Source organism: Aphelocoma coerulescens, chromosome 5, assembly GCF_041296385.1.
Source record: "Aphelocoma coerulescens isolate FSJ_1873_10779 chromosome 5, UR_Acoe_1.0, whole genome shotgun sequence".
Lineage (NCBI taxonomy): Eukaryota > Metazoa > Chordata > Aves > Passeriformes > Corvidae > Aphelocoma > Aphelocoma coerulescens.
This window is the reverse complement of record NC_091019.1, coordinates 14309862-14337563: the sequence shown is the minus strand read 5'-3', so window position 1 is coordinate 14337563 and position 27702 is coordinate 14309862. Positions and strand designations below refer to the sequence as shown.

The 27702-nt window shown below is 37.8% G+C and overlaps 1 protein-coding gene across 19 annotated transcripts in view; it reads right to left on the bottom strand.

Annotated features, from left to right (window-relative positions):
- IRAG1 (inositol 1,4,5-triphosphate receptor associated 1) overlaps window positions 1-27702 on the bottom strand; it is a 98374-nt gene that overhangs the window by 26648 nt on the left and 44024 nt on the right. For 16 of the 19 annotated variants that reach the window (XM_069016725.1, XM_069016720.1, XM_069016719.1 and 13 more), the window contains 4 exons: window positions 24015-24135; window positions 8317-8380; window positions 5641-5719; window positions 4410-4598 (listed from right to left, as the gene is read on the bottom strand). In XM_069016725.1, coding sequence (XP_068872826.1) covers window positions 4410-4478 — 69 coding nt within the window. In that variant the 5' untranslated portion in view covers window positions 4479-4598; window positions 5641-5719; window positions 8317-8380; window positions 24015-24135. Of the gene's footprint in view, window positions 1-4409; window positions 4599-5640; window positions 5720-7652; window positions 7872-8316; window positions 8381-24014; window positions 24136-25939; window positions 25959-27702 lie in introns of those variants that run through there. The other 3 variants (XM_069016727.1, XM_069016728.1, XM_069016729.1) reach the window with 3 other exon arrangements.

Sequence of the window (27702 nt, the reverse complement as noted above, 5' to 3'; positions counted from 1 at the left end):
TTGTTAAGAGTTCCACATGGTTTTCCCTCAAATTACTTAGAAATATATTTTTAGAAAATATAATTTCAATATTTAATAGAATAAAATACAATTTTTAAGTGATAAAAGAAACTGGCAAGCTGACACTGAATATTAATGTGTGCTTGCCTACTTAAAAAATATGAAACCTTGCCTCAAGAACTTAATCCCACACCTTCTGCATAACAACACCATTCAGCTGAAGAAAAGGAATCAGTTTCCTGTGTGATATCACAAATGGAGATGCATCAAGTTGGCCTAAGTACTGTGGATCTCTCATATGTGGTAAGAAAATGATTACTTCTACCCCAAGTACAGTATTCAGATTAAAACCAAAAACCAGCTGGAGGGAAAGCTTCAAGCAGTGGCAGTGGACTGCTGTCGATCGACTTGTAAAATTTAAAGAATAATTTGTAAATTCTCAAATCCTAATTGCTTCTACTAGGCACTGGTATACAAAAGTGTTTTGTTTTAGTTTATTATTTGGAGTCTACAATTTTCTTGAAACTACATCCCAAAATTTCACAGGAAATTTGTAAGGCAGGTAAGAAAAAGCTGTTGCAATAGCACTAACTGAGGTATTTATAGAATGAAGCATGTAATAAATCACGGTTTAGCAAGTCAATTTTAGATCCTGGAAGTGTTCAAGGCCAGGTTGGGTGGAGCTCTGAGCAACCTGGTCTAGTGGAAGGTGTCCCTGTCCATAGCATGGCAGTTGGAACTGGATGATCTTTAAGGTGCCTTCCATCCTAAACCATTCTATCCCATTCCATAAGGAAGCTGACACTTACTTGACAGCTAATTTCTATCATTTACCATAGAACTCCTTGCAACATCTCTCACAGTGCTGCATTTTTTTCTTGTTGAAATAAAGTGTTTTCTGATCAATTCAAAGAATTCTGGAAGTACTTGGAAAATGGTATAATATCAAAATACATAGCATAACCCTTCTACCTCTCAAAGGCAATGAAATATGCCTTGATTTGGACCCCTGATTTAGGTTTCTTGATTCTACTGTAAATAGCATATTTTTTTTACTAAAATAAAAAATTTTCATGCAGCTCCACACTTCTATGCTCATAATTCTCATATGACGTTCCTTGGCAAGTTCACCTTGTCAGTCTCAGGAGAGCAGGTTGGGGAACATGCCAAGAAAGCACTGTGAAGATCTAAATTTAAGAAAAATATCCTTGTAATACTGGAAATGTTGGAATGCCAAAGCATATGTGATTCAAGTGTACAAGTAACAATAGCTTGAAAGCAATTTTTAGTAATATCCTTGAAAATGTTAAAAAGTAACAATATATTTTGTCAATGACAAAACTTCAGGTGACTGACCTGCTTGTAGGGCAAAGCAGCTGAATACACATACACAGTGCTTATACTAATCTCACGACTGCCAAAAAGTAAAAACTTTTGAATGATGTAACAGCAGCCTTGAAGTCACTCAAGCCCATTTTAGGACTAAAAACAGCTCATTAAAAAGAAAAAATAAAAAGAAGAAAAAAAGAGATGCTGGAGCCAAGGCTAGTTCAGGTCAGGTTGAAAACATTAATCCTGGTCAGCAGCTACAGGAGGTCAGCATCTACACAAGTGAAACCTCATGGCCCCTGTTGTCCCAACCTACACTGTCCAGGAGAGGGGCAGGAAGAGCCAGAGCAGGAAGCTCTTTGCAGGGCCAGCTGGCTCCAGTCAAAAGGAATTGTTACAGACTGAGAATGCTCAGGCTGCTCTACACAGGTCTTGGAAGAGAAGCTTTAAAGGAAGCTTAAGCTGCCTCACAGTTGTACAGCTGCACAGAGATGACACAGAAGATTTCCATCACCCTCCCATTTGTGGGCCTTTAACTGTGCTCCCTTGGTAGCTTCCAGACCCATCTGCTCCTCAGCTATTCCCAACAGCTGCCTCATCTCCTACTACCAGTGGTTCCCTGCTACCCAAGTCTTTGCTTCCTTTTTGTCCCAAGCCCTCCCCCCACAAAAACGTGGGGTAAAACTGACTCCACCTCTATGGCTCAGGTGGGAACTGCTGCACAAGGAGCATCATCCTGCTGACCAGGAGCCATCTAGACTTGCAGGGAGCCGTGTGCAGCGCTGAGAGGGTGGCACAGAAGGTTTGGCCCATAACAGAATAGCCAAGAGGATCAGTGATTCTCAGAGTGGAGATAGAACCTGCAGACATTCTGGCTGTTAAGTTCTACCAGGCCCTCACCAAGCATACAGAGAATGTGCTTTTGAAAGTTTTATAATCCAGCTAAATTTGGATGGATTTTTACATTAATGGGATGGGGCAAGGTGGGGGGGGAGGAATACAAAAATACTCTGCTGAAAGACCTACCATGCCAGACAGTCAGATGGCTGTCTAACACCTGGATTCTTTAAAGCACTGGAGAAAAAAATAAAAAAGGAAAAAACCTCCTCTGCCACCCTGGCCATATTCTTAGATATTAATTAAAAGTCTGGACTAAATTTCAGAAAAACACAGGCTGATGTAAGAAATACTGAAATGAAAACCCACATTTGTTTTTTCAAAATGAATTTGAGACATAGAACCCAGGTCTCCCTATCATGTAAAAGGTACTTGAAGCATGCAGAAAGAGACATGTGATGTAAGGTTCACTTTCTTTTTGTCAGAACTGTTTTGCAATCTGTGTGCATTTGGGCATGCAGGGAAAAGGTAGGAAAGACTCTCCTGAAATAGAATGAGGAAATTGTTAGACACCAGACAGCACTTTAGGTGAGATGAGATTCCAGACTTGGAAAATTTTGTTGAATGGCAGAAAACAAATCCACCAGTTGTTAGTTCCCTCTGATGCCCTCTCATTGCTTGCAAGCCCTTATCTCATGATAATAAGCATTTTACTTAGAGTGACTTACAGTCATGCTGTAGAACTTGATCTGCAGCAAGAGCCCAGAGCAACACCAGCTATGAACAAGATCAAATTTTCACAACATTGGCTACTGCCAAACCTTAACTTAAGTAGGCCTGTGATCAGTGTGTTGGTTAAAATCCCTCCACTGCTACTTTCTGCCTAAAAATAATCATCTAAAAAATTAAGCATTTTGCACAGTGAACTGATTCATGAACTATCACATTACCATAGTTCACTTAAGATCTACCTCTAAAAGGCCTGGAAAATGTATTAAAAATGTAATGCTTTTATATTAGGAGGTTGGAAATTTTCTCCCATTTGACAAGCACATTCAGGATTAGAATCACTGATGTCTGCCAGATTTTCATGTTTTTCTCTTTGGGTATGTTTTACACAGCAAGTCTTTTGTACTAAAATACTTTTCACATAGGTGAGTTTAAAAACTCCAATAAAACATTCTTGAGCTAATATATATTATCAGATGGTAGTTTTGATGAACTTTTATCCAACTGGGGTGTTTATCTCAAGGCAGGAAATTAACACTCAGCACCCTGTGCAGTTTAGATGGAAGACATGACAAATCAGTGCAGAGCTCATTGCTGACAATATTTTCCAACAATGTTAAAGTAGCGGATGTTTTCACCTAAAGTGTGGAATGCAGTGTCCTCAAACCCAATGACAGTGTCACATCTTTAACTGAGGATGTGCCAGACTATAAATCCTCTCTTTCTTTACATCAGTTTGCATACAAATGAATGGTTTGGATAATCTGTGATTTCTTAATCACAGTGAGGTTCTTTACTTCAGCTAAGCTAACAAAAAAAAATCCAAACCCAGTTAATTAAAACATAAAGTTACTTTTTATCTGTGATATAGATTATTGAAATGGGGGAAGGCCCATCTCTTATTGATTTTTTATATTTATCTGGAAAGAAAACGTGTAAAAACATTTAGAGGCCACAGCAATTTGAGGCAAACTGATGAATATGCCTGGGGAGCACCCACTTGCCCTCTGCATAGTTCCAGTGTATGTTCAGCTACTGCTGTGGCAAATAAAGCACTGGGAAAGACTACAGACCAAAAAAGCCCACTTCCCTCTTTCTCACACACACAAATTGCATAACATCTTCTATATCTGTAAAAGTAACAGTAGTTGTTGAAGTACAAGCCCAAGTTCTGTTCTCAAAGTTTAAAGTTTTCTTTAATAACATCAGAAAGGACATTTTTGGACAGCTTTGATATATGTCTGTCTGTTCTGAACCATTTATAAGCCTCCAGATCAAAATGATAAACAACTGCTTGAGCAATTTAAGCTGTCATCCCTTAGGCTATAAAATATTTGAGGAACTCTAAGAATATCAACTGGAGGATCATTCATGGCTTCATCAATTAAGCAAAACACATTAATACAGAGCAACAATTGGATATAGTTTCATAAACCCCTAAACATACACAAGCAGGTTTCAGCCTCAGGTTTCCAGCAAGTGTCAGAAACACCTCTGTAAGTAAGAGAGCTTACTTTGGCTGGAGGAGAACTGTTGTGCTGGGCCTCTTTTGCTTGTCCCTTGTCTTCAGGTAAGGTTGGCATGGTGGGCAGCGTGAAGCACGTGGAGCTGCAATGTGGACTAAGAGGACCATGCACTGCTGGGAGTATCTGTTTCAAGTTAGCCTGAAGGCATAAGCGCTGGGAGGCCTCGTGATCTGCAGGCTGGGTTAGATGCCAAAAATACAAATCAAATCCGTTTAAAACTCTATGCTCAAAAACTGAGATCACTTTACAATAACAAGCAGTATTAAGGTTTAAAATTAAAAATGCTATCTTCTGTTTTATTAACTAAAGCTTTCAAGGTCAAGTATAACTTAGCAAATGGATTCAAAATAGACAACCTTCCGTTCTTGTTGCTATTTCCATCTCTTTCCTCCATTTTACAGATTTTCATTTTGTCACTATGATGTGACCAAACTACCTTCTCTAAATATCCTCTAAGAAGTAAACAGCATCCTGGATATCACAGAACAACAGAATGGCTAAGGCTGGAAGGGCCCACAGGTGGTCATCTGGTCCAACCTGCCTGCTCAAGCAGGATCATCCTAGAGCACGTGGAACAGGATTGCATCCAGAAAGTTCTTGAATACTCGAGTGAGGGAGACTCCACACCCTCTCCAGACAATCTGTTCCAATGCACGGTCACTTGCACTGTGAAGAAGTTTTTCCTCATGTTCAGGTGGAACTTGCTGTGCATCAGTTTTTGCCCTTGCCTCTTGTCCTATTGCTCAGCACCACCAAGCAGAGTCTGGATCCATCCTCTGGCACATCCCTTCAGATATTACAGACTTTGCTGAGGTCCCTTCTCAGTCATCTCTTCCATAATATGCCTTTTAGTAACTAATAGTCTTAATGCTACAGAGCATGATCTCAGATCTCAGAGGACCAAAACTGGAACCCCAGAGGGTGGCACTCTTCCTTTGAGCAAGAGCCAGACTAAGGTGAATTGTGCAAAGACTTGGTGCACCTCTGCACAAGACAACAGGGTGCAAGACACTTCTGAAGCAAAATAGCAGAGATGCCCAAAGAGGGAAAAAAAAAATCACTCCCTATTAGCTGAAAAATTCTCATTATTAGTATCAAGGGGAGGCACAGCATTCACAAGGATAACATCAGCATGAAAGCCTGTACCAAAGTCTGAGGATCAGCAGCGCAAAGCACAAATCAGTCCTTAGAGTGGCAGTGGATGGGTTGCAATACTTACTGTTGGCACCTGCCCAGGGATCAGGGAACTGTCCTCATCAATACATCAGTGTCCTCATCACTGCACTCCCCGGCGGTGCCTGCAGGTCACACACACAGAGCTGAGATCACCTGGTGCCTGCACTAGGGACTGCTGACTACTGCATTGTAATTAACCTGCTACAGTTCTCCCTTCCATTTCAGGGGCGGGCAAAGAAATGTATTCAGGAACATGTCGGTTTATTGATGTTGCCAATTACATTTGTCAAAATACATCTGTTGCTTTAAAAAAAAAAGGAAAAAGAGGCAAAAACATTCACAAGAAATACTGAAGCAGTCTCAGTAGTGACAAGTGCCTCACCTCAGCTCTCACAGAAAAAAATCTGTGTTGCAAAACCTACAAAATGTGTGAAAAATTTGGACTACAGAAGCAGCTAAGACCCATGCTTTTATTAGGAAACTTCCTATGAATAAAAAGCTTAAAAAATGGTTATTAAGGCAAAACATATTTAAAGTTCCTAATATGATGGAAAACAGGTATTTATGAGTACATGTATGTGAATAACCCCACAGAGATTAGACAGATAGCAGTAACACTGAACATCTGTGTACTTCAACAATTAAATATTTTTGTATCAAACAACAGCCACCAACTATTAGCAAAACATGAAGATGAGATGGAAGCAAGGTAACTAAAAAAAGTGACATGGACTTGCTTTTCATCTCTGTAACAAAATCCTGGCATCCTATGCAAATTTGAGTTTGCAAGAACTCAAATTCAAATAAAAAACAACAACAAGAAAAAAGAGAAGATATATAAATCTGGCTGTTTATCTAATTCCTCTTAGTGTTTGCCTTATGAATTTATTATGGTTCTGATACATTCAACCCAACAGAATGCTGGGCCTGAAAAATCAGGAATGCTTCGAGTCATGGCCAAAGCATGTTTGCAGTCCTACATGGAATTGTAGAAGCTATTGCACCAAAGTGGTTTATTCCCAGTTTTAGCTGAGTCCTTTGTACATACTAAACTTAAAAAAGTAATGCAAGTTATCTTGAAACAAGAAAGAGCTATTAAGCACATTGAGTTTCTGCTCATTTTTCAGATTTAAAAAGCAAAAAAACTTCAAAAGAAAAAGAAACAAATCAGCCGGCTTGTCTAAGAATAGAAAGGGACAAATCCTGAGCAGTGATGTCCTAGAGATGCAGCACAGAAAGTACAGCCAAGGGAAAATGGAGGGTAGAAAGATGAACTTATGCCACCTTAACAACCCCCAGATTTGGAGTGGACTGAGTTCAGGCTGTCTCTGACACAATTATAACCCTACTCTGATTTCCTTACAGAGCTATCTTGAAAATAGGAATAAGCTTCAAATCTCTGTGCTGATCAGTAGGAAAATTTCTTCTTCTGACTTTCCATTTTTTCCTGATACCACTCCAGAAAACCCCAGTGCTGAGGACTGTATTGGAGCAGTGAAAGCTTGCACATAATTATTCATATTCTTAAGCTTCTTAAAACAAATACCATCTTTGCACACCTCAACTGCACAGCTGCAGTCCAGTACACTGCCCAAGTGAGGGCTACTACATATTGGTATTTCAGTATAAGGATGTAGTTGAGTTAATAAACCATATGATTTGGAACTCCCAAATTATTAATTTTTCAGTCTAAAAGCTTATTTTAACCTCTGCAGTGTTCTTAAAATCAGTAGTCCAGATTTATTAAAGATTTTATGATGCTTACCCAGCACAAACATCACATTTTGTAAATGCAAATGGATATACCACACTCTGCAAGGAGTTCTGCCATCTTCTGATCAATTACTGCCTTCTGGTACTGGCAGGAAAGGCAAAGGTTTAGAAATCATGGAAACTTAAATATTAGTGAATAAATGTTCTTCCATCACTGCTGAAGTGACTTTATGCCTTTTTAGTTGGGCAACAAAAACAGCACCAGTAAATGTCACGTGGCATCAAAATGCATAGAAATAGGGGGCTTTGTGAGAACACTCTACAAGAATTAGAGGAGCTTACCTGGATGTCAAAAATGTAGATAGAAAATAAAGAAATGTCCTTGGAAAATTTCTGTCACTGGAAGGTACATTTTTTCTTTTTCAGCAGAGAATTAGGGAAGAGTGTAGCCTTGGAGTTTACAGAAATTCACACCTCTGTGTACAAAACCAGCTGACAGCCTTAAGAAACCCTGAGCTAGAGTGTGGAGAACATGACTAGCCTGGTTCTAAGCCTGGCTCACCTGCCAGCTGAATAGCCTTTGGAATCATTAGCTCTGCCAGCTTTATCTCATTTCCACAAGCACAAACATGTTTCAGTCAAAGAAGGAAATGATACGTTAACAATACATTGAGGTACCAACTGAAACACCTGTAATTATTGGCCCCAAAGACACTGAAAGGAGAGACAAAAAAATACACCTGCACTTTAAAAACAGTCAAGGTGCATGAGCATATATTAGTATCTTAGGCACTGAGATAATTTCAAGATCCTATTATTTCTATTTCGTTTTTTTCTTCATTGATCAAACTCTGTCTGGCCTGCCTCTATCTTATCAAAGGATGTCATGACATTATTGTAGTGTTTTATCAAAGTAAATTATCTCCCCCAAAACTCCATTCTATCAGAAGTTGCAAGAGCTTCAAAATTATATTTTAAAATTAAATGCTTGTAGAGATTAACTCACAGGTCACAGGTAGAGTGGATGTGGGTGAAGATCCACAATCTCAGTCTGCACGAGCCTTGTGCACCTACAAAATGAGTTGAAAAAACACAAACAAATTACCTGACCTATTCACCAAATTCTGCTCATTCCCACACTAAGAGGAGATAATCTAAAGAAAAAAAGTATGAAAAAGAAATAAAAGAGAGGATGGAGTGCTTTTTAACATTTTGTTCTGTTATTATAAACGTACTACTTAAAATAGTTAGGAAAAAAATGATCCCCTGAGCTCAAATTTGTAGTCAGATATAGATCAGTGAATGCACAGAACTTTCTTTTACCACTGTGTAGGCTTAGACTACAATCTCCAGGAAATGGAGATCTGGGAGCTCTATTCCATAAAAGGGAAAAGTATTTAGAGGCCCTTGGCTTTCAGTGTGTTCTCTCTGCAACTCATTTTACCATAGTAGAGAAAGTTAAGTATAATCAGTTAACTTCCCCTGGCTGAGTCACGGCTGAGTCCGTGTCAGAGAAGGCTCAGAGAAAGGTGCTTTACTCCATCTCCACTGATAACTTGGCACTTGACCCTAAATGCTCTGTCATATCACAGCAAGAGTACACAAAAAAAAGCAGAAATAAACAGTTAAGAAAGCATTTTATTAATATTTCTTGACCTTGTGCTGCCTGAGGTCAAGTCAAGCAACTCTCATTTGTCAACAACGGGAGTTGCTTACTCATGGACGCAGCTGAACTGCACAATTCTGAGTGGCTTTTGTAAATTTTTCTTTGTTGCCCTGCAAAGTGGTTGTCAAACATTGTCATAATAGAAAGGTATCTTTTTGCACTCCTTTTTTTATAGCTGTAAAAACATATGGGATTCACATAACATTTGGGTTAGGTTTTGCAGCTTTTGAAGTATTTAAACCCAGTAAACTTCAAACAAAGTCTGAGCAAAACAGGGTGTTTTTCTTATGTTTGTACCACAGAAGTGTTTTCAAAGAAAAAGCATGATTACAGCTTAAAATACAGTGTGTTGGCATACATTAGCCATCACCAAAATTTTTTAAAACCTCAAACTACAAGACAACAAAATAAACAAACCCCCTAAAACCAGATCCAGAATATCCTAATAGAAATACTTTGAAATTTTGCATTAGGACTCCAAGATCTTTGTATAATAGGAACATTCACTGGGAAAAGGAAAAAAAACCCCACAACTAAAGCTGACTCATGTACATTCTTGCCCTATGTGACAAAAGGTCCTACATGGAAATTGGAAGACATTTTCTCTATTGTCTGCAACACAGGAAAAAAATCGACTAGTAGTTTCCTACTGTATCTCATTTTTCATCACTTACAAAAGAGTGGTTTTTCATGTTAACTACTCAAGTTTGCAAGATACTAAGATCCTGCTTCAGCCAGTTCACTGAACCACAGAGTCATAGCCCCAGGAGTAATACAGGGGACCTCTGTGATAACCTTAATGACCCGAGTCCTACCCACACAAACATCCATACAACTGTACAAGGCAAAATGTGGAAGAAAAAGTGGTGTTTCTCTTTATAGGATACAGAACAATTCCACTGGGGCATGCAAAGTGTATATGCAACCACTGTGTGAATTCAAAGGATCTGTTCTCATTCTGAGATTAATTCCTGAGCATTGAGATTAATTCCTGAGCCACTCAAGTAATACTTCTTGACAATCAGAACACTTCCAGGTTGTAGCCTCAGAGACAAGGGATAAATGTGAATAATTCTGTCCCAAAAATATTTTAAAGGAAGAAACTAGCAAAAGCTGAAGGAAAATAAAACCTCTAAAAACCTTCCCTCAAACTCAGTGGTTGCAGACTTCCTTTGAACTACAAGCTACACACGTAGGACTTGATTTACAGAACAGCATGACAGGAAAGAATCTCCTTTTCTGCTTCCTGTTTTCCTCATAGCTCAGGAACACAGAAAACTGCATGGTTTTCAATAACCTGCTTGAGTGAGAGAAAGGAAAAGCTAGGTCAGGTGGAAACTAAATGTTTTGATGCATGTCCAGCCTGATTTGCATCCTGGGAGAATATCTCCAGTAATGGGTAGTCATGACTCTGGTGAGACTTGAAAACCAAGTTTGGAGGTGAAAGGTGATGCTGGTCCAACAAGACCAGCAAGGCATTTGGTTTGGTTATGAATTAAAAAATTTACATCAGAGTTTAAAGAAATCTGAAAACTAACTCTGAAAGAGTTTAGTGGAAAATGTTTTCTGAGAGTTCTGTATTTAACTCCTGAAGGATCCATTCTGGTCCCAGCTTTAGCTTTTCCTTGATACATTAAGAGAAAAAGCAATTGGACCTGATTTTGCTCACAGGCAATCACTTTGACATAGCTAAATGGAAATTTCAGACTTATTAAAAGATCATAACTGTGTTTGAAAATAGCACTTTTTTTTCCTGTAAAGCTTCATTTGTTTTAGCAATGTTTTTACAGTTTATGTTTTGTTAGCAGTCAGTGATTAGATTTACTTCTCTTGCAGCAAAGCATCTGGAGGAGTGGCTTAAAACCCCTGTTTTTTTCCTTGCAAGAATCCTAGGCTGAATTTTATGCTGCAGACAATCAGCAAACAGATGAAGAATGTACATATTTTAGAAACACTGAGAAGCAGTATTTCACAAGCATTTTAGACTAGTAGACCCAGATTTTAAAAAAAGGTATTTCTTTTAAGGTAAGCCTATTTTAGGCAGCCTGAAAATTTCCCAATTCCACTTTTTTTTTGGTGGGTGGGTGGGGAGGGGGCAGGTAGGAGTTAATGTTGCCTAAATCAAACTTTTATAAATTACTCTGTTTTGGATGCAAATTTTTCTTTTCAGGGCTTTTTTTTATCTAGCACTAAAAAGAATGTAAGGAAAGGAGGTTATAAGCAGCACTAACTCCCTGTGAAAACAAATGGTTTTAAGAATTGCATACAAGTTCAGAAAAAAGAAAAAGTTCTGGTTCATTTGTAGTTTTTATTCATTCTGGGGCTTTTCTTTGAACAAATATTCTTGAGACAGAACTCCAAAATGGTAATTTTATCTGGTTAAATCTGTACCTAAGATACTGGACTCAGCTCTCTTATGAGAAGGATGTCTTACTGACCTCATTTTTTTATCCATTGGTGGACTTTCAGCTAGAAAAGCAAGAACAAGCCAACAAGAAGCACTGTTCAGCTAGGTGGCCTCTAGGAAACCAGTTGGGATGAACTTTGGGGTATTTAAAAATAAAATTAAAATTTTAAAAGTAAGATTTAAAATAGTGATAAAGACAGTACATGTGATATTAAGGAAAAATGAATCCCTGATTTATTCAGTATTATGCATAAGTTAAAGAATTCAGCCAACAGCGGCAAATCTGATGATCAGAAGACTGTCAGATCTCAAGGCGTAGTTGCTATATTTCTTAACTTGCAGATTATTTTTGATAGACTTTAAGGAAATGCAGTTTAAAGGAAGAATGTGAATATAGAGTGGGAGGATATTTGGCATGGAGAATAAGGATTTCTAAGCATAAGGAACAGCATATAAGAAAGTGTGAAGATAAGAGTGGGAGAACAGTACACTAAGTGGCTTTCAGGAGGGTGGTTCAAAAGAAACCCAGAGCTAGGAAGTACCTGGAAAAAAGCCTGTTACAACATAAGGCAGTGACCTTAAATAGGATAAAATAACAATAACAACAACAAATTATATGCGAGTAAAAAATGTTGCTCTCTTCCTCCTCCTAGACAACTTACTATTTCAAAGAAAACTCATTCAGGAGGCAGTGCTGCTCTTTGTTGCGTGGTGCTGAAGGACCCCTCTGATGGAGGGCCTTTGCACTGATAACTCACCCAACAGAAATTGTACCATTCAAAGCACCAGGAGATAATGATACCACTCCACAGGCTTTGCCTAAATGAGCATCATGTATTCAGTCACAGAGCCACTTGGGTTTCTTTCTTCTACTCCTTCTCACATATTTGGAGAAACCTGGATATGTTTCTGCTGTCTGGGCTGCATGTATTATACATCACATTCTAGTTACACATTTATTTTTGTCTATGGTGTAGGCAGAGGTGGGAGCTTGAGACGATATTTTCTGAAATTGCCACTTGACTATATTCTTAGTCAATGTAAAAAGAGAACAAATATGTTTGTGTGGAGGGGAGACCAATAAGATTACAGGAAAAAAAATAGTGTTCCTTGGTGTCTATTCATCCTTTTTTAAGAAAAACCTTAAGGTTTCTACATGAAGTAAAATTTCTGAAAGCAATTTCTACATAAAAACATTCTATAAATTATTCTGCTTTGCAGGGCAGCAGGATATCAACTGCATAATTTGGAAAAAACAGCTACCAAAGGCCTGACTTAGGAACACAAATAAGTTGAAGGCAATCAGGGTCAAACACTATTGCTTAGTGACCCAGGAGTCTTGTTACTCATCGAGCAAAAAATTTTCCAAATGAAGAAATTAAACAAAATTCTTTCTTTCCCAATCACAAAGGGTAATCCCAGAGGGCATACTTTGTTGAACAAACCAACAATAAATAGCTTTCTTTGGGATTTAGAATGCAATTGTGGGCTTTTAAGCAGGGAGATTATACTTGGCTTTCCATCTTACACAGATAAATGGCAAAGCAGCAAAACAAGCATTTTATTCCCACTTTATGCTTCCTGGACACAATCAGATTCACATTTGCATACTTTAGTGATACATGGACACCTATTTTTGCATTGCAAAACTGAACACACGTTGAAAGAGCATGAATGTGTGTTCACGTCCTTTTTATGAGAAAAGAATTATGGATCCTAGTCTACCTATTTTTTTTCAAATATTGATGTATACCAGGACAAGAATAACTAGAATATCAACTTATTCAAATAAACAGCCATTGTGTGGACTTTGACTGCTTAATTTTTTCCACACATCTGGTAGTTCACTCATCCAGGTTATAATGTCCCAACTTGGATCTAGGGATGCTGCATATTAGCTCACAAGTATTGTTGCTTTTGCTAGAAAAAGTCCAATTTTATTCCTAGAGTACACATTAAATCTGCAGGCCTAGTCATCTGTGAAAAAGCAAAGCTCATCATGTCACCTCTTCCTTCCTGCCAGCATATGATGTAGAAGTGTGAAAAAGCAGTAACATCTTGTAATGCCACCTTTTAAGCTTTTTTCCTGGAAACAGACACAATTTTGAAGCCAGCAGCAAGACTAATTTCTCTTATCAATATCTAGCTCTAAAAATAGACACAACAGGAACAGCAACAGCAATAATAATAATAATAACAATAATAATAATATGCAAAGGATGATTGTTCAATTTCAGTATCCTCCAAAGAGGTGGAGTGGGGGAGGAAGTCCTCAGTGTGTGATTGAGGTGTGATGTCAATGCAGAATTGGAGCCAAAAGCCCTTTCTTTCTCAAAAGATCTATTAATGCAATACAAGATTCTGCAAACACAACTTGCAGAAGGTCTTCTGCCTGTATTGCTGAATCATCTGCAGCTTTCTGTGTGCTGTGTTATTCCTTGCTACTGACAGTACGTTTCTGGGACCACATTAGAAATACCCTGACAAGAACCCTTCAGATGTAGTCACACAGTGTTATTTTCACAGTATGAAGTTCTTACAGTAAGCATTCACAAATGATGTCGTTTTTAATTTAAATTTAATTTTTAGAAGGTGTGATAGGAAGAGGCAGCATATTTACAGCACAGTTCAACTTATGTACTATGTAAAGGCAGACTTTCAGTAGCTTGGATGAAGCTTGATTTTTTAAAAATTTTTTTGGGTTTTTTTGTACTGGTATTTAAAAGCTAAGACCCACAATATTCAGAGACAGCAAGATCACCTTGCTACTGATGCATTTAGCAAAGATATGCCACGTGCACTTTACTGGCCAAGTCAGCAATATATTGGATTGGATGACCCACCAATGAGGCACATGCTGAATCAGCAACAAATTCCTCAGAGTCCCTCTTTTGCTAATTGGGCTTACTGAAGCAGTTTTGAGGGCTGCAAAGGTGTTGCATTAGACAGGATGATGTAGTAATTAAGACAGAGGTAAAATAAATACCCCAAATTGCACACATCATACAGAGACTCTTTCACCAGGCATGCTCATGACATGGCTGTTCTTATATCTTACAGAGTAAAATACTGATTTGCATTCTTTAAAAGGTTATTTTATAACACAGCCACATCACTGAGATAAACTTCAGTCATAAATAACATTTGGTGAACTTTGTGAGATTAAGCCTTTTGCAAGCAGCCCACACAGTGGCTTTTCATACTTTGCTCAGATTTCTGATCTGAATTGGTGCATGTTCCAAACTCCCAACACAAACAAAGCCTTGAAATCAAAAGACTGAGGACAGCTGAGTTCTGACTGAAACTTTTAGCAGAGCAGTGCATCATATTACCAGTACAACTGACTGACTACACAGATGCTTCATCTGATTAGTGTTCTGCCTACTGTTCCTAGCTTGAAAATACCAGTATCCCAAGAGAGAGACTTAACCTCAGGTAGCACTTGCAAGCCTCTCTCAGGTAATCTCTGGCTGCATCTCTGACTTGAGAAGTGTCATGGTTCTCTCCTGCTCTTAGATCCCCAAATCAGCTACTCGGCCTGAACTCTGTGTGGCCAGAAGGAGACTTCCCACTGGCTGCAGTCAAGAATCCATGGTCAAAACTACAGGGTAAATAATTTGCCTTTTTTTGTCCTTATTTGGCATACAGATGAGGTAGCTTCAGGAAAATTCAAACTGAGCTCTTTATTTTAATATGGGGAAAAGGGAGAAAGCATACTAGTTTATCACTTCAGAAAAAAGATTTGCTGACTTGCAGAAAGGATGGTCTGAAAATGAAAGCAAGCAGTTGTTTGTGAGAAAAGAGAAGCAAGACCCCATTTCCTGTGTTCTGGAAGTTCTGCACGCCATCAGAATCCAAAATGAGGAACAAAGGATTATTGCTAGTACCAAAAAAACCCAACCAAACAAACCCAAACCAACTCCAGAGCTGCCTTTCCACTACATCATACAAAGTTTCTACCCACAGAATCTCAGGACTGGGAGCACATAGTAATGCTAAAAAGCAAAAAAAAGACAAGTCAACGTTTTATTTTTCAGGCATCCTTAAAAGTAAAGAATTAAATGTTCTCTTACACCACCCACTTCAAAAGCACCAAAACCATTCCATTTGACTTTGTCTTCCAGGTATTCACACTGGGGACCTGAAGGAGAATTTAACCATCTACTTCTGGTTTCCTCACTTTAAGGAAATACAGATGTATTCTGCATATGGACTAGACTGAAGTCAGCATTTCCAAATGTGCAACATCAAAGCTTACCTTTGATGATTTAAGCGAATGAAGTACATAATTCCTCTTAAACTCTTCTCAGCAGGAAGAAAAGGAGGCCTTTTTTGGCTGCTTGTTAAATTCTAGATTCAGGAGCTTTACAATTTGCATTCTAATTGGGAAACTATCCTTATTGGCTTGCATCTTCTAGAAAACATGGTAAGAAAGGTAATTTCTCATTTTCTTTTAGAGGGCTACCATATACAACACTCTGAGAAAACATAGTTTGCTAACCTTATCTCTGCCATTTTCAGTGATTGTTCCTCAAAACCCAGGACTAGGAAATTTAATAACAAAAATCAAAGCTATCATAACAAAAAAGGAATTTTTTATGCATTGACTGGCACATACTGTACCAAAACCCTGCATTTTTCTGGGTAAGTAGACAGTTCAGAAAAAAGCTTTGAGGAAAACAACAGCTCTGCTCTTCTGGAATAGCACAAGCCAAATGTAGCAAAATGTTCCTCATGTCCTTTGTCAAAATCTTTCCCTGATAAAATTATTTAGCCAACACCATTCCATTCCTGATTATATCCAGGAGCTGATCCAAAAAAATACTGTACCAGCTTTATGCACAATCTCATCTCATCAACATCTAAAAAAATCCACACTAATTTGGTATGGTTTTAGCAGTGTTGTGCGCATGGAGGCCCTAGGAAAGAGATGAGCTTATACCAGAGAACTACTTCTGCAGGCAAAGAGAATTCTGTGCTTTGGGGGTTACATTTTATATACTACTTTTGACATTTTTACCTCAAAACCTAAAATGAAAATAGGGGATGTGAGAAGGGCATAAAAGGAGCAGAGTTACTCATATTCTATGAGACTTTGAAAAAACTCCAGGACATGCCACGGGTCAAGATTTGCCACAGAAATAGCAGACCTACTGCAATTGTTGTCTGTTTTTTTTCAGGGCACTCCCTGTCTGCAGTAAGAGCAGTGAATAAGGCACAGAATTGCAGCTCAGTCCCTCAGTTCACAACCAGCAGTTCAGCCCTGGGGCAAATGACTGAGTTTGTACAATATCTCCTGTTCCATTGCAGCTGCTGAGAGTCTGATATCTCCTGGAAGAGGAGCGAGGAGACAAAGTGGGAAAGGAGCATCAGCTGTATCTTGATACTGAGCTAAATGGACCTTAGCTCTCTTTCACTACACTTTATCAGCTATGCCAAAACTCAGTATTGCTATTGTCATTACTAAGAAATTGTGATGTGTATCTAGTTATGCTAATTTTATAACTCTATATATGATGAATCAAAATGGCATGCTGTATTTGCCTATTTAGAAACAATTTGTATACAATAAGTATGCAGTCTGCATACATTAGGATTTATTACCTGAACTTTTTTTTCTTTCTTTATATCAAATAAAATGAACAAGGTTGCATTAAAGTAATGGGACCCAACATTAAAACTTTAAAATGGTTGTAGAAAATTGTGGAATGAAAAAGATTCAGTGCTATAATATATTACGAAATAAAAAATACAAAACCAGGTAAAGTATTTAGAAAATACCTCTTTAAAGAAGATATAGGAGCTCATTGTAATTTTAACAGTACCACAGATCTACATAGATAAAACTAATCTTTAATAGAAGAGATGCTAAAATACCAATTCTTCAAAAGTTTTATTGTTAATCAAGGTTTTGGAGTTTTAGAGTGCCTCTGGACAACATTCTGGCAAATGCCGAGACAAAAAGCTGTGCATTATCTACCTAAGGTAGTGGAAGGCAAATAAAAAGCCTTAAAGAGACTGAGATAAAGGCACACAGTATGAAGGATACCCATTCTTTCCAAACACCTCCTTCAATATTTTGATGTTGACCTTGAGCTGCTTTGTTTTTCTGCCCAAACAAAACAATGATTTGAGGGACTTACTGCTTTATAATTTTGTTATCACTTCCATCCTAGTTCCTAACTTTTAGATAATAACTGTCCTAGATAAGAAATCAGTGTAATATTTTATTACTAAATAGATCCAGATACAAGAATGATAAATTAATACAGGACTGTCCAGCAATCTAAACTTTGCTATTTCATTAAATTCCTTTACAGAAATCAACATGCATTTTAATACAGGCACATGTATTTTTCAAAGAGAGGTTTTGTCAAAATTTTTTACCAAGCATCTTAAGGAAACTGCTCTAACAGGACAAAAGAGAAATACCTCTTGTAACTGAAGGAAGAAAATAAAGGACAGAAGTTGCTCTGTGTGCTGCAGAGATTACACTTCCACAGGTAGAGGTGTTCAACATAGTCATGAAGAATCTGGAAAAGTGGATCTGTACACATGATTAAAGACAAGATGGGAAAATCAGATCTAAAGACAGCCAAGGTAGTTTATGGGATACTGAGCACCTGAATAATAAAATGTCAGGTGAAAAAGGCAAATCAATGCACATGGGAAAAAAACAAATGTAGAATACACTTAGCTAAATAAGAGTCCATCATTGTGTTTTACAAGTCAGGTAAGAGAGCAGAGTAATTTTGAATAGTTCTCTGAAAACAGCATTCAGCAGCAGCCAAAAAGGCAAAAATGTTAATATTTACTAGTAAAAAGCTGAAAACAGCATAGAATATGAGCTCAAAACTTTAAAACAGTTCTAGTCACATCTCAAAAAACCCAAAACCCCAAACAAAACAAGAACACCACCTCCCCCCCCCCCCCCCCCCCCCCCCCAGTAAAACCCCAACAACAAACCCCAACAACTTAAAACCAAATAAATGGTTCCTAGGAGAAAGAGTGATCAGAAATTGCAAATGGTTTCCATGCAAAAAAGACACTTCTGGATAGAAACAGATTAGAAAAGGATGAATAGACTGAAGAAGATGGTCTACTAATTATTTGCCCACAATTGCTCACGGTACATATGGATAAGGATGTCAAAAGCAGTTATTAAGCAATGGTTTGAGTAGAAAAGAAGTCCCTTCACAACAGTATACAATTAAATAATTGATTTTGTTACTAAAGGAAGTTGTAAAAGAACTGGGACACAATAATTCAGTTCAAACAGAGATTAGATGCATTTAGAAGAGAGGTACAGTGATAATCCTGTACAGCTCCTGGACCTGGAAAGGCCTGAGCTGCAGATGGTTGAAAACAGTGAGTGCTAACGAAGGTTTCTGCTTTTGGAATAGCATGAACATGATCCTTATGTGGGATCAGATGAATGGTTTGCAAGACCTGGATGTGCAGCCCTTATGTTCACTGGTGGAAGCAGCTTCAGTTTCTAAAAGAAATTGATTGAGACAAAGTAAACAAAGGAAAAGTGCCTTTTTGTCCATCATGAGTAATTGGCAATGCAAAGACAGAGATGGACAGAACAACAGGCAGAAGAAAGCAATGGGAGAAAGGACTTTTTTTATATTTTTCTAGTTAATACAAACAGTACATGCTAAGATCACAGCCAGGATTAAGATCCAGGACAATACTGTGCTGGATTCCTAAGCAGCTTCCTTGAAGAAGTAAACATATCTCAGGCTGAAGAATGTCTGGCATCTCCCTGCTTTGTCATGTTTTAGATCTTCAGATGTTTTTAAGAGGCTATTTGGGTGGCAGGCCCCTGAAAGTGTTTTCAGTTCTTTAAGATGCATCATACAGAAAGAATTCAATTTCACAGGAGAAATGACAGTAAAGCAGAACTTTTCAAACTTTGCAGTCTTACACATACAGGCACATTTGCTTGCACACACACAAAATGACATTCCCAATTTTATGGCTGTGTGAAGAAAATCGCATTTTACTTCAATACCTTTTAATAGAAGACATAGGTGCAAACCAAGATAGAAACTTCCTCTCCCAGAAAATCAAGAAGCTGAGACTGGCATGAAGGTTTACACACCTCTTATTTTACAATGTTTTATTTACTTTACAAAGTATTATTGCTGTTCTCCATCTTTTTCCTACTTACTATCACTGAATCACAGAACAGCCCAGGTTGAAAGGGACCTTGAAAGATCAACCTGCCCAACCCTTTGTGGGAAAGGGACCCTGGATGAGATTATTGAAGATCCTGTCTTACTGTATCTTGAAAACCTCCAGCAATGGGGACACTACCACATCCCTGGGGAGGCTGTTCCAGTGAATGATTTTTCTCATGGCAAAAATGTGTCTTTTTTATTTTGAGATGACACCTCTCCCTGTCACATACATTCAGCTGTACAGCACTGCCTACACTCCTGGTCCAAAAGCCTCACGTGTGGCTGAGTCAGAAAAACCACGAGAATAATCTCGGCTTAAATCAATGGTACAAACTGGGGGAATGTCTTAAGATGCTCTTGCACTCCCACTGGTTTTCTCTCACAGAATATATAGCAGTAGGAATAAATCTGTTTTCTGGGATAGGGGCTTGAAGTATCTCTTCTTTTTCTCCATTTCTTGCTAGTATTTCTTACTAGTTCAGCCAGTATAAACATCAGGTTTTATTAGGCAAAGAAATGTAAAAAACCAAATATAAGACTGGTCTAAGATACAGTGAATGGTCTTCTCTCTTGAGATATTAAAAATTTGAAAAAGGCCACTTGACTTCACAACTCTAAAAGTTATTTCACACTGGAAGTGTTATTTCCCTTGTGTACCTAGCAAACTGAATTGCCATGGTTTGGTTTGTAGGTTTCAACCTAGTACATGAATCTATAACAGAAATTCCACAATAAGGTTGCTTTAACAACAAGGAGATAATACATACATCATTCTAGGTTTTCACTCACTATTGCTGGATTCTCCATCATAGATGCACACAATCAAAACAAACTACATTTAATTCTTGTCTAGCAAACTTTGTAAGAAATCTGCTTTCTTTTCCACAAAGCACAATCGAAGCTTCCACTCACTACAGAAAGAGATAAACTTCCAATCAAAGCTTTTAGTCTCTACTTTGAAGAGACAAACTGTACATTTTGTTTGCCTCTAAACCTGCAAGTTTTCCCTGTGCTGTTTTGCTGCAATGCTATTATGCCTTTATCAGGTCACACCTTGTCCTCCCATTTTATGGCTTGCAGGACAGGACTAGGCCAGTAAAGTTTCCTATATCAAATCCTGGGTGTACAGATAAGTAAAGGAACATGTAAAACAGTTCTTCCAACACCCAAACTCCAAAACTTCACCTCAGCATCCCTCTTCCTGTTGAAGCTCTCAAGCTCAGTTTTACCTTAGGCATTGATTTGTTACCCATTATGAAACTTTATCTAGTTTACTTGTGTCTCTTCATCAATTCAGTTAACCTGAACACCACCTTTGCATTAGTCCTATTATAGTTATTAGAGTTGATATAAAGCAATCAAAACTTGGTAAGCCAAGGAAGCAATTGTTGTCTCATGGACAATGCAAATGCTGCTTTTACTTGTCAGCTGGAATTGCCGTTTTCATTCAAAGATTCATCAGTTTGCATGTGGCTGGATACAGTTGCTAAATGCTGATCTGAGATTTCTTTCAAGTGCTCCTACCAAAACCAGTAACACCAAAGTTGATGTTCTCTGCAGGGAAGGATCAAGAGAAGAAGAAGAGCCTAGACCTATTTCATTCTGTACATCATCTTCAATACTATATTATTAACAATACCACATGCCTGCAACAGACTGAGAGGCAGGACAATATGTATAAAGCCTTTTCTGAGGACCCACTTTAGCCTAAGGCCATCTGTCTCCTGAAGTTTTCTGTTTGGTTGGTTGGGTTGGGTTTTTTGTTTGTTTTTGAATCAACTTAAGTTCCTGTCCTAAAATCAGGAATTTCATTTAGGCTCTCTGAATTGCATTCTGCAGGAACCTCTCTCTTCTCAGATGACTACAGGGAAGCCCAGGGAGACAAACTTTGTTAGGTTAAAATTAACCTTTTTTCAAATAATGGCCTTTCCTGAAGTGACTTCAGGTTACCTTCTAAAAAAATTGCTTGAGACAGTGGAAGGAATAGTGAGCTGAAGAGAGACAACTTCTATCCTTCTCTTACTTCTTAATTATATTGGCTAAGAAATTAAATCCTTAAGAATTAAAATCTTAATTCTCTTTATTAATGTTCTCTTTTATCCAAATCCCAGGCTGCAGTAATTAGGAAATCATCTTCCCAATGTTTTTCCTCACAGATCAAAAGAAATAAGAGAGAAATAGAAAGATAGAACTTAGAACTAGAGTTTCTAGGTTTTCTAGAAACATTTAATGTATGTTCTACTCATCTTTTTTCACACCTTCCCTTAATTTCTTCTTTATACCTAACAACTGACTACAAACAAATAACAATTGCCAAGCTAGTTTAACAAACAAAATATATGCCTAAATCTATGCAAAAAATAATTTAAATCTATCTAAAGATAAATTAATACCAATGATACTGTTTGATCTCTGCAAATAAGATGATGTCAAATTGTGTTGAACATGTTTCTAAGGCATGTAAATATTTTTTTCCAACACAAACTTTTTTGTTGTTGTTAATGTTTCTTAGTTAGAACAATAAAACAATGTTTATTTTAATTTCCATGGCACTTAAAGATGACCTACAAATTAATTTTCTAAGTGTTCCCTCCAAGTATTATGTTTTTGACCTTGTTGAAAACAAAAAAAGTATACTTTTACAGAACAAAGAGGATAAAGTTACTAACTGAACATGCCATTTATGTGCTTTTGTTAAAGGAAATATTTAAATTTAAAGTCAGAGCCAGCTATGATTTTTTTCCTAAAATTCTCATTATCCAGTTAAATCAGAAATTATTTTCTGAAGAAACAGTGGAATCTAGAAGATAAACAAACAGGGCAACTACAGTACTTTCCATAACAATTTATTTGCCAACCTGAGTTAATGGCACCACACTTTTCTATCATACAGACGAAAGAAAAAACCCACTTCAATTCTAAATATGTGTTAAGTGTGATTTTGTACTGAGGTGAAGCAAAAAGCAAATTTTAATCACACAGCTTGTTTTAATTACAATCAGTTCCTTAAGTGAACATACTGCAGAGCTTCATGAATATTCAACGTTAGAGTTACCAATTACACAATATTAGTGCTTTTGGCATTAAGATTTAATTTTCTTCATTTTTTGAAGCAGGGTGGAGTAATGGAATTTTATTTAGTTCACTCATTAAGTTAATACTCTGTCTTCATTTGTATTTCTTCAACTACACCAACCCACAAGTCGGGCATTACAAAGTCACACAACTTTTCTAGTCAGCTTACTCTGCAAAGACAGGCAGAAGTTACTCATTCAACTGACTCTCACAAAGCTACCCAGCTGCAGCCCTTACTATGATGGGTAAATATTCCTGAGGAAGGTCCAAACATTGAAAACATGCTGAATATGCTTTGCACTAGTGCATTATTCCATCTTTTTAACTGGCCAGAACATTGAAATTTCACCCATTTAAATCATTATTTCATCGCACAAATGCAGCAGAAAATAATGGAACCACGTGCTTAAGAAAGTGAGGGATACAACAGTTCAGTTCTGACCTCTTCAAGAGATCTGGTTCTTCACTGTATAACAACACATCTTTCACTATATCCTACAAATATTTTGGGAAAGATGATTTTTTTTTTTTGCATTTTGTTTTTCAAAAGATCTATTTAAGAACCTCAGAACATTCAAAACACTATGAGTGTAATTCTTCACCACTTTCTAGCAAACACTTGCCAATAGAGCAAAGATTTATACTGTGAAGAAGAAATGATCACTCCCCAATGCACTTAAGTGAAACTGGCCACTGGGTCTTGCTTCTTCACCTGAACCGTTTATCAGATGTTGGTACTGTGGGATAAATGCTGCTTCAGGCTGGATCCAAATGATTAAATTCACTGTAGTAAAACTCACTGTGTTATCTAATAGCAACTGTCTCATCTCTTGCACTTCTGAACTAAATCTCACTTTTCTCACATACCCCAACCACATTGCACTTCCAGTCACCAAGAATGCACAGTTCCATCCTGAGTTTTATGAACATCCATCTAGGGGGAGCATCCAATTCAGTGGAATAATGTTTGATAGTTATGGACAAAGATACAGCTTTCTGGATATTAATTTGGCAATCCAACAATTATTTTTATCTTCCAGAAACATTTTCTTAGGGTTTCATATCTTCTTACCTATGACCCCATCCATAATTTTTACTGAACAGTTTAATTAAAATTGTTTATAAAGCAGCATTTAATTCAAAAACTAGAAAATGGGCAACATATAGGATAATCAACACAAAAAAAAAACCAAAAAAAACCCCAAAACTGAAATGTGTTAAAAATTGTCAGAATAACAAGTGACCTGTGCAACTCTCCTATATACAGGGCTCCTCATCACTGCACTGGATGAGACCCACTAATGAGAAATTAGCCCAACTGTTTCAAATAACAGAAGTAAAATTTAAAATGCAACCAGAAAGCTTATTACCTATCAGAGGAATTTAAGGTCTGGAATTCTCATGGTCAGCATAGTGCCCTGCAGCACAGGTGAAGAAAGGATAATGAAGATTCAGCAGGCTGATGGCTGGAATGCTGTAGGCAGGAGCTTCCTGTTTTAAACATAAAGAAACAAATTTAGTACTATCTAGATCGAAAAGGACGGGATTTTTTGTTAGTTCAAGCGAAATGAACAACTCCTTCCAAAGAGATGATCAGGCAAAGAAAGAGAACAGGATGTTACTACAGATTAATTTCTTTCAAATAATCACAGAATAACAAATCAGTGAGTAACAGAAACAGAGTATGCAGTCAGTTTGTTTAAGATCAAATGAGATCACATTCTGCCATTTTTTACTGAAGTTTACTTCAACAAAAAGGATCTCTAGAAATTTCTGAAGTGAGCTGAAGACGGGGGGGAGTTCTTTAACAGGATCACTATCTCTCATTCTGTGGGCATCTGTTTAGTGTTGCTGGTTTTCCCAATGTTACTTAAAAAAAAACCAAGGAAAAGAACAAAAATACTCCTCATCCATAAACCAAATATCTGCATATTCTGAGTAATCTTCCAAGAAAGAGGCCAGTATTTCGCTATATATTAAAAACCCAAACACCTAAACCTATGACAGGTGATTTAAAGGGTATGTAAAGTAGTGAGTTCAAGTGAGCAGTGTCCATGATGTGGAACTCCTGGAGTTTTGTCAGCCTTAGAGCTCGCCTAATGACCTTGAACATACACAAAGGGACATAATTGGTGGAGAAACTGCTTCAGATGCAAGGAAATTTTCAGGGAAGAGAATCCTGAGCCCCAATTGCCTCCTTTAAATGACCAGAAAGCAGATAAGGGCTGCAGTCTCTGGTATTACTTTCCTCTCCCTGGCTGAACTTCAAAACATCTGTTGCATAAGGAAAGTCTAATTAGAATGGCTGCCTCTAGCCAGATGGCTGACATTTGCTTGCCATGGGAAGAACCTGTCCACTGACAACATTCCCATGAACCTGACTGACATGCCTAAAGAGCAGGCTGAGCAGAGCCTATAGCCTGTTCCCAAAGACTTCAGAAACCTCAGATCTTTTCCTCTTAGGCATTGCGGCCTTGATGGAAAAACCTGCAAAAGAGATGAGGGTCTGTGTTACAAACGAATAGTGCTCTGCTCCACTTTGGAAAGCAGACAAACATATGGACTGCCACCAACTATTAGAACTTGGTGTGAAATCACAGGAGTTATCAGCCTGCAGCTTTCACAATCTGTTTCACAGACATTTATGAAATTTTTCCAAAATAAAGATAGCAGTGCACAAATAGAGCATTTTGTAACCTGTGTCTCCCTACATTAAGAAATAAGCTGTTTCTAAGCAGCTGAATTATCAAAACCTGTTCTTTGGGTATTTTATTTTGATGATTTTGTGTCTTATCTCCCTCACAGCAAGCTTAGTTGTCTCCTAGTCTCCTGCCAGTCTGGAGACCCAAGAGACAGCATTTGCTGTGCCTGGTTTTAAGCTTTGCACATGCCAGGTTGCCAGCTGGCAGATCAAGCAGAATCAGTGATAATTTCAGCTCACAGTGGAGCCTTTACTCTTAGCAGCACTAAGCTGGGTCTCTCCTCTCTTACCACACCACTGATTTTCACTCGTAGGAGCATAATGCTTCTGCAGTCCTCTCCTGCCAAATTCAACAAGTTGGACAAGTTCAAAGGGTACTGGGGGGGAATGAAGGGAGGGCAGGGAAGAAGGGGAAAAGACAGTTGGCTGACAACCAGAAAAGCAGCATAATTTTTATTCCAAGGAAAACAATACCAAAAATAGATTTTTGAAAGAATAAATGCATAGCTAACACTTAAAGAAGTGGACAACATATAATGAGAAACATGTCTCATCATTAGCCATATAATACTTTTTCTCTAGAAAAAAACTTACGTGGCTATGTTGTCTGTTCAGCTCTCCCTCCTCCCCCTGCACTACCATAAGCTGGTGATGAGTTTTAAGCCAAGCTGATGCAGAAGCTGGCAGATATCAGGCAGTTTGTATTTCCACGGCAGATGCAAGTTCAGATGTACAGCATCCGAAATAGAGACTATAAAGGATATCTTAGAAATATAGAATAAACTGATGTCGTAACAACTGTGGTGAGGGCGTTATAGACACAGTACTAAGGGAAATCAGGTCTCTTTGTTTCAAGTATTTGACAGTGTCATGAAAAATAAAAGCAACAGTTTTTAAGTTCCACACATCTCCTCTGTTCTCTTCTCCCTTTCCCCAATTAGGTTATTCATGTGACCACATATTCTCAAAAGTAAAAGCTACAATATTGTAAATGAAGCACAGATGTGCTGGTTTTACAGGCACGTTATGTGCAGCCACAGAAGCATCTCCCTAGCTTGACACAAAAGGATAACCTTTGGAATTTTAATTACACAGGACTTGAATAAACAAGTATCAATAAATATTTATGGCTCTAACATTTGGACTCCCCTATTAGATCTGTAAAAAAATACCTGAAACCAATCAACAACCAACAAACCAAACCCACAGTCAGTGCTGTTGACATTTTTGTTTAAGGATAAACTCAGGTGATTGTCCAGTGCTCCTTGTGGAAGAGCTGAGAAGGAAAGTAAACAAAGAATCCCCATAGAGGTTTAGAGAGAGAAACGCTTCCACACTCATGGGAGTTTGTGCAGCTGTAAAGCCACAAATTGTCACATTTTTCAGTACTTAAAACCAAAATTGAAACATTACAATTAAATCCCAAATATGTTCAAGATTCATTATAGAAAAATACTGTAATGAGATTGCAAATACAAGCTAGTAGAAATGAGAGGGGTGCAACTATGTATGTAACATTGCAACCCTTATTTTGAGAAAAGCTATGATCCATGTACATGGCAGTAGTTTATTCAGTCTTTTTACAAAAATAAAAAAGCCCAAAGGTACTTGGAGGTACTGCATAATTTAAGTGTGCCTTCAAACTACAGGGTATCATAGTTGCCTCTAAGAATCACTTCATTTACATGTTTATAACACCCTTGAATGAGAGCATTAATCAATAACTAACAGCTGAAACAAAAATTTAAAATATGTATTTCTACCACTGATACATTCTTGATATCAGACCTCTCAACTGGACTTCTAAGAGTATGTTAAAGAAAATACTTGAAACAATTATGTGATTGCTATGGATCAGCATATGCATACTGACCTGCACCCTGTTCTGCAATTTGAGCCAACCTCATCTGAACCTTGAGGATTCTTCAAGCTAACTGGAATAAAGAGAACCAGTTATTTTGCTGTCAAACAAGGCTCCAATTTCTCCAAGTCTTTCCTCTAACACTCCTCGGGAGACAAGAGAACACGCCATAGAAATTTCTGAGGAAATAATTCAATTCCATAACCAAACTTACAGTTGCCAAAATAACATGCCTTCCTCTGCTCGCTATGTTTTATGGAGGAAGTTGAATTTCCTGCTCTCTTTGAGAAGCAACTGAATGTTCAAGGCTTTGAGCCCCAGAGAGATGTTAAAGATTCCATTAGCTACTATTTCATTTCTTTTCTTTTGAATAGCAGGGTTCCCATAACTGCCTCAGGAACAAGGGCATTTCACACTGACCACTGTGATATTACAGGGAGGAAAAATCTACACAGGCTGATACAGTCTGTAAACTGATTTTCACACTTGCTATCAT